This window comes from Papaver somniferum, chromosome 1 (genome assembly GCF_003573695.1).
Source record: "Papaver somniferum cultivar HN1 chromosome 1, ASM357369v1, whole genome shotgun sequence".
In the NCBI taxonomy this organism is placed as follows: domain Eukaryota; kingdom Viridiplantae; phylum Streptophyta; class Magnoliopsida; order Ranunculales; family Papaveraceae; genus Papaver; species Papaver somniferum.
This window is the reverse complement of record NC_039358.1, coordinates 68,876,575-68,883,853: the sequence shown is the minus strand read 5'-3', so window position 1 is coordinate 68,883,853 and position 7,279 is coordinate 68,876,575. Positions and strand designations below refer to the sequence as shown.

General features: G+C 37.8%; 2 protein-coding genes across 2 annotated transcripts; one reads left to right on the top strand and one right to left on the bottom strand.

Moving 5' to 3' along the window:
• On the bottom strand, positions 1-1,653 carry LOC113290144. The gene is made up of 3 exons (XM_026539685.1): positions 934-1,653; positions 513-647; positions 1-392 (listed from the first exon to the last, which is right to left on the bottom strand). The coding sequence occupies exons 1-3, from the start codon at positions 1,597-1,599 to the stop codon at positions 198-200; spliced, it is 996 nt and encodes a 331-aa protein (XP_026395470.1). The 5' UTR covers positions 1,600-1,653; the 3' UTR covers positions 1-197.
• A 3,689-nt stretch (positions 1,654-5,342) lies between these two features.
• On the top strand, positions 5,343-6,108 carry LOC113329632. Its single transcript, XM_026576510.1, has 3 exons — positions 5,343-5,450; positions 5,656-5,749; positions 5,857-6,108. The coding sequence occupies exons 1-3, from the start codon at positions 5,359-5,361 to the stop codon at positions 6,106-6,108; spliced, it is 438 nt and encodes a 145-aa protein (XP_026432295.1). The 5' UTR covers positions 5,343-5,358.
• The last annotated feature ends 1,171 nt before the right edge of the window (positions 6,109-7,279 follow it).

Genomic DNA, 7,279 nt, shown 5'->3' with positions numbered 1-7,279 from the left:
TGACTCAGGTAAGAAGGTTTTGGATTTTCAGTATACTATTGAACTTCCCACATCGTTCCAAGGTTGTTACAATCAGAACAATTTTCAAAAAACGAAAAAAAAAATCACAACCTCTCTACATAAAAATATAAGAGTATAGAGGTGATTATTATTAGTAAACAGTAATTAAGACAATTCACGCATGTTAAAGGGTGGTATCATGTGTGAATGACAGAATTGGATGAGACTGAAATTGGTTTGTTAGCCTCTAACTCCAATATGATATGCTCCAACAACATTCTCATTAACATCTTCAAGTGCTTAACCTTATCCTCATTTTCCATTATTTTCATATTTTGTTCTTCGTTTTCGGCCTTTATTTTCATAAGTACTTTGTCCACAATTCTATCAATCTGTTAATTATAAATGAAATAATTAGTCACGGTATACCAATAATAGATCGTGAAGAAAAAACTACATTAAAATTTGGTTGCAAAAAATAATGTCTTATAATTTAACAGTTTCGAGTGTACCTGGTGAATGGCTTCATAAGGAGGCAAGCCTGTTAATGGACCCAAATGATCAAACATGAGAAGCAAAATTTCTTTACACGGTAGTAGTACTGATTTCGGATCTCTTTGTATCTCTATCACTGCCATGTCCAACGCCTGAAATGCAGTTTTGAGTTAGAACAACTAATAAAAGATCGATAATTAATAAGTCTTAATAACAAGATTGAAGTCCGATTATGCGACCAGTTAAACTTATTTTGTTTTATTTTTTCTTTCACGAACCGGCGTATCCATGGCAGAAGCTAGAACACTTCATAAATACATGGGGCAAGTTAAGAGCATCGACCTCTCCATAGTCATGTTGAATAGTAGCTCAAACCTAAGTCAATATAAACAAACTTAAACATATACTCATTATAATCAGTCAAGGGAAGGTACATACCTTTTCTAGTAAGTTGGATTTGTTGGTTAAGAGTTTCTTGATTTTACTTCCATCAAATGTGATTTGGGTATGTGCAACAATAATAGGTTCTTCTTTTAGGTGTTGTACCAATATGTGTCCAAATTTCTCGAATTCTTCTAATAAGAAGGTGGTCATATTATCATCCGGCACACAACCACGACTATCACCGCTAACATTTTTAAAGTAGGCTTCCAAAGATGGCTGAATTATATTGTTCATGACAAAAGCATCTGAAGAAGGTGGCATCCCATGATCTACCGTGAGTTGTTTCACAGCTTCCATAAAATAATCTTTAACGGAAAGGTCCTCATTGCCATTAAACTGTCGACGGATTGAAATATTACTGAATATAGTCATCATTTTGGATTCGTAGCTTGGATCCTTAATGAAATCCAGGAGATCTTCGCCATCCATCCGAAGGATGAGAATTGGGAAGTCAACCCGGCCATTCAAGTACCCAATATTATCATCCAGTGCCACTCCTAGCTGTCGTACAGCGTCCAGTGAGACGGTTCGAGATATCTCTTTGAATACGTGCTGATCAATATCACCATCACCAGCCTTCTTCTTCAACATCATAAATACTTCCTCATCTTCTTTGCTACTATAGTCTTGCATAGTTTGAGTATCAGCTGCTGCAACCATTTCTAATATGACGCTATTTGATACTGGTTGTTGGTTGCAGCACAATTTGGTGTAATAAGAAATGTTTGTGGCTCACATCCTCGCCTAGGCAGAATATATAAGGTTCATGTGGGACCCACATTGCCTACCAAACGAATGTGATTGGGACACGTGGATACTGTTTGTGGTATTTTATTTTTGGTCGGTCCGTCTCTCTCAATTGTTTTGTTTGTTGGTAATTTGACTGACTCTTTCTTTCTAGCTAATGATCTCTTCTTCTTCTTATGGATGGTATTTGGTGGGCAAAGCTGTGGCTACTATTTCTCTGCCGTTGCTTGCATTACATGGCTTTTCTTTTTTTTTTCTTTTTCTTTATATGTTATCCAGACAGGCAAACCGACTTTGATGATGGTGATACATTTTTGGATTAATTTAGAATATTACTTGTGGAATATACATTGTTAGCCATTTCTCTTCTCCCTTTGGTAGAGAATCCATTCACTAACACGCTAGTTGAAATCGTCTATGATTAACAATGAACGTCAATGAACAATGACGAAGTCGTCACAAGTTCTCAATTGGTGTAAGCATGACCTAACACCTATATCCAAAGCCCTTAGAAGAAGAAAAAGCTGATCGAGATATGTAAAATGGGTGCTAAGTCAAAAGAACGAACCGCTGAACGTGATGACTTATCACGAGGACGATGATCGGCTTTTCATAACGCATACCTGGCCGATTATTTTGTTATCGCTCGTTAGGGGTGACCATTTTAACCGTAATCCGCGGATTTAACCGAGATCAGTCGTATTTTTGCGAATGGATACTCAAATCGTTCGTTAATGGATTCAATGCGGATGAAATTTTTGAAATCCAATGGATAATGGATTGGGTCCGGATACAAGCATGAAAATCTGTTGGACATTCATAACCGTTAGATTAAGGGTATTTATATAGTTTTTGGAAAATATACATATAGTTTAGGAATTCTTAAGTGGTGGGTTTGGATGTAGAATTTTAAAGATGGGATTTATGGGTTCAGAGGATTTGGTGGAATTATGTTTCCCTCGCTACATTTGGTTGCCCAAATCCTCATAATTACGTTTCCGACGGGATTCACTTTTCCAGCAAATCCTCCATATGGAGTCCGACCCCTCCCCCTAAGATTTGTTGGGAAACTTATGAGGGGATTTATGGATCCACTTTTTTTTTTACTCCAAATCCCATATATATACCATTTTAAGATTCGTAGGGCAATGTCAAACAATACATGGACTTTGACACAAGAAAATTTTATGAATCTTAGGAATCTCAACTGAGTTACCAAACATTCGAGAGATTTACATGAATCCCAGAATTTGCAATCCCGTGGGATTACAAATTCCTGGAAATTATGAATTCTGCAACCAAACTCACCAAAGGTGTTTGCTTGGAGTGTTGTCCATGATACTTGTATATTTATATATGTATAGTTTCTATTAGAAGTCGTTTATGTCGGCTTTATTTTTTCATTATAAATTTTAACTAAAGCAAGTCCATTGGATAATCCGTACCCAATCCGTTCATCCGTGTATCCATTGGATGCAAATCCGTTGGATGTTGGATTGGATGTGGATGCAAAATTTAAAATTCGTAATTAATTGGATTGGGTGCGGATGAGCTAAAAATCGGCCCTACCGGCCCATGCTCACCCCCAGACGCTCGTGATCCATCATATTTCCATGTAACTAAGCCCAAAAGAAACAAAAAATGACTCAAGAGCTGAAGCCCATAAATTAAAGGGGAACAACGTCACATTTCTAAGTTGCACCAAATCCATTTTAAGGGGGAACCAACGAATTAAAAAAAAACGAATTAATGTAGGAATTAGGATCCTATAACAAAAGCATTTGAAAAAATTGTTTAACAAAAACTAACAACCGTTAGATCTTATATATTTATAAGGGTTTAATCATTGCTGACGTGGCGGGTAAACTATCTTTTATTTCGTCCTCTACAATATCTCTCTCAAGCTATTCACAAAAGTCACCTGGAATTGATTTAAAACTAGACCATCCATAGTTATGATATAGGATGATTTTTCTTTGAAAGATAATGTAACTACTCGAAATCCAGTAGTACACCCAGTTGATCAATATAACGATTATAAGACATTATCAAGTAAACGAAATATAAGTTTTTTTTTATGAGATAAATTAAGATGAAGATGATGATGTTACAAGTATGAAAGCTCACAAGAACCCTAACTCACTTCTCCACATAATCTCTTCCAATACAAATTATCCAACCCCCTTTACATTACAATAATCTAAGGCCCCTATTTATAGGCAAACTGAATAGCGGAATACAACTCATTTTACTTCGTGGGATATCACACAATTCAAGTGATTCTGCTTTATACTTCTCCCAAGCCATTTTCAATAAAGTTGTCTCATCTCTTTCGCTGATAACTTCGGTAGCTTGTCGGTACAGCTGTCATAATTTCTTGTTCGACAATTCATCTTCGTCAGGAACTATTACTCATTTCGCTTCGTAGCTCCTTCTTCGTTAACTATCTCCTCGCCCAATCATCTTTATCTCGTTTGTTGGCTATCTATTCTTATTATACATTTCGCAGATCTCTCTATTCATACTTCGCAGATCCAATATTCGTAAAAGTAACTCTGACAATTGATTTGACCCATCACTGACATCCATCCTCGGGTTTAGTTTAGAAGATCTTTTGGTGAGATTTATTCACTTACTTCATGCAATCTCGTTTGACCACGTGGCGAGTAGGTTTTTTGTACCTACATTTTGCCTTTTCTCGTTCCATTCGCAAGGATTAAGGATGGAAAGAGAAACTCATAATAAATTCGTAACCGCCACGTCTCCGTCATTCTCGCCTACAAGTCGTCATATTCCTTTTGTAACCGCCTACAACCAGTTCCACTTCTTCCACCGCTTCTATAACCTGTGATATCCGGTAACCCGCTGCCTCACCATAAATATTAACCATCCCTAATTTCCTTTATTTTTCTCTCAACCTTCTTCTTTTTCTCTGCCACTGCTACTGTTGCTGTGATTTTTCTTTCAGACTTGTCAGTTCTTCAATTACCACTTTCTTCTTCGTCTAACTTCTTCGAACTCTTATATTCAAGTCCGTGGATCCTAAGAAGACTCCATCGTATCGCTAACATCTTCTAAAAGCTATGAGGAATTTCAAACCGAATTTAGAAAAAAGGGTTTTCTCTCTACCCCGCAGTGGATTCTTCTGTCGAGCCTCTCATTTCAGCAGCAAAGAACATGGAATTGAACTACAAATGAATTCAGTCTGATAGGTGGTCTTCCAACACGATCATCATTACTGCAGGCCAGTTGAGGGAAGGTTTGTCCTTTCCTTTATATGATCCAGCGAATCCCTTCTTCTACGAAGCTCTTACCAAGATTCGACGAGGTGTATTTCAGCTTAGTGGGAACCCTATTCGTATAGTGAATGAGTTTGTGATTCGTTCAAAAGGCGTCCTTTCATAGATTCTGAAATTTGCGAAGGATTATAATCTAGAAGTATATAATATTGATTCTTTTGTTGCGAATTACTCTGTAAAACCATGAGCACAAGGAAATATCAAGAATGGGGTGTTAAGCTTGCTCGAAACACTCTTGAAGACTCGTCCAAAGCTCTCCTTCAAGACGTAGACCCTTTTGGCCGTGAAAAGCATCTTCATTGGTCTAACAATGAAGATTGGATGATGCTTCCTTTGGTCGTGGAGGGTCCCTTTGTCTGGGGCTTGAATCGCGATGGCGGTGTCCGTTCTGGTCCTATTCCTGAGCACATTCACTTCGCAGCTTATGAGCCTGGGAGGCTCCAATGGTCTGAGATGCCGCTCAGGGTAATTCTCGCCTCTTCTCTAATTCGTTAATGGCATTTTAACCGTATTTCTTTATTTCAGTATTTTATTCCTTCTGCTGGTTTACTAAAGGACCGCAAGAAGCGAGATCTCACTGTTCAGTCTCCTGCTTCTGAACAGGTATTGTCTAGACATTTTTACTTCGCTGCTTCTATCATTGAGTTATTTTCTAATTTGAATCTCGCAGGATGATGATTTTGCTGGTGCTCAAGCCGCTCCGGGGTCAACTAGGGGGTCACAGAAAGCGCGATCGTTCCGTGGTGTCTCCCGTCACTGATCAAGTATTTTCATTTCTCTACTTCGTAGTTCTTTTCTCCGAGTTATTTTTTAACTTCGCACTTTGCAGAATGACTCTACTAATCCTCCAACTGCTCCTTTCCATCCAAAGCGTAATCGCAGGATCTTGAACTTGGCTGAGTTGACCCGAGTAAAGGATTCTAAACTAGCTTCAAATCAATCTACTCCTCCTCCCAAGCATCAGTCATACAGCTCTCACAAAGACTTAGTTCCTTCCAAGCCTCCTAAGGATTCGAATCCCTCTCTTCCTACTCCTCCAGTCTTTGAAGTGGAGGACTCCCCTGACAAGCTTCACAAGGATAAGAAGGAGGAAGAGAAAAGCAAGAAGAAGATGTACGAGTAGACGATCCTTCTTATATTCCTGATCTTGATTTTCTAAAGAAAATCTATATTTTAGCTCGACAGAACGCGTCTTTGAGGTCCCCTGCTCTTGAATCGTTGGCTTCTTTCTGTTCTGACACCTTCCTTTCTGAATATCAATCTTTCTTGGAGAATGCTTTGTTGAATTTGTCTCTTCAACAGCATGCTGCCTTAATGGGCTTGGTGAGTCTTAGCCTCTTCCTTTGCAGTATTTTGAGAATTCTTCTCTTACTTTTACTTGATACTTTGCAGGAATTCAATGTTGGAGTCTTGCAACAATAGAAGAAACGTTATATGTATCAAACAATAAATATAAAGAACCGTATCAAAAAATTCTACCACGAACAAATTTATGAGGGAAGAATCACAGGTTCAACAAAATGTTCTTAACACATTAGTTCGCGGGTATACTCTAAAGTAATGCTAAACCCCAACGTGCGAAGATGTGTCCAGGATAAGACTGTCCGATATAACTTGTATTAGCACAATACAAGTTACCCACTCTTAAACTCAGCAATGGGGATGGAAGTAAAACGCCGCACGAAAATAAAAGCAAGAAGATGAAGAAAAGTAGACCTAGAGATGGTCGTTGCTTGTCTGTTTTGAAAAGAGATTTTCGAGTTGTATTTATAGGAAAATTAACTTGCAAATCAAGTAAGGTTTAGGTTTTTTCTTATAAAACGAGTTTTGTTTCTTGTAAAACAATTAAACACAAAAAAAGAATTTTTTCCATAAATAAAACTCTTAAATAGATTATTTATCAAGTTAAAAACTTGCAAAAAATAATTTCAAGTAGACACGGACTTGGTGCTTGGTACACGCGCATGGGCATGGGTCGAAACATATATTTTTCGCCCCACCCGCTCCACCCACATTGTTTTACAATATATCCATGAGAACATGGTAATATATCCAAGACCAAAAAATCATTTATTAAATAACTCATTTTCTCCAACAATCCCCCACATGAATGAAATCTCGGTAAAAAACGAAAAATCAGAGTACGGAAAATACCATTTAGGAAAAGGTGTCCATGGGGTCATGAACCTTGCGTAGAGAGAAGTTACTGGAACTACTAGCTAGACAGTGAACTATGTCTTGAACTGCTAGCGTTTGGTGTAATTCTAATAACATCCATGCATTATATCCTCCAA

Coding starts and splice junctions, on each gene's coding strand:
- LOC113290144 (XM_026539685.1), bottom strand. CDS start 1,599: ATGGTTGCAGCAGCTGATACTCAAACTATGCAAGACTATAGTAGCAAA. Junction 648..933: donor AATCCAACTTACTAGAAAAG/GTATGTACCTTC, acceptor ACTGCATTTCAG/GCGTTGGACATGGCAGTGAT. Junction 393..512: donor CTTATGAAGCCATTCACCAG/GTACACTCGAAA, acceptor TATAATTAACAG/ATTGATAGAATTGTGGACAA.
- LOC113329632 (XM_026576510.1), top strand. CDS start 5,359: ATGGCGGTGTCCGTTCTGGTCCTATTCCTGAGCACATTCACTTCGCAG. Junction 5,451..5,655: donor GGTCTGAGATGCCGCTCAGG/GTAATTCTCGCC, acceptor TGAATCTCGCAG/GATGATGATTTTGCTGGTGC. Junction 5,750..5,856: donor TGTCTCCCGTCACTGATCAA/GTATTTTCATTT, acceptor TTCCATCCAAAG/CGTAATCGCAGGATCTTGAA.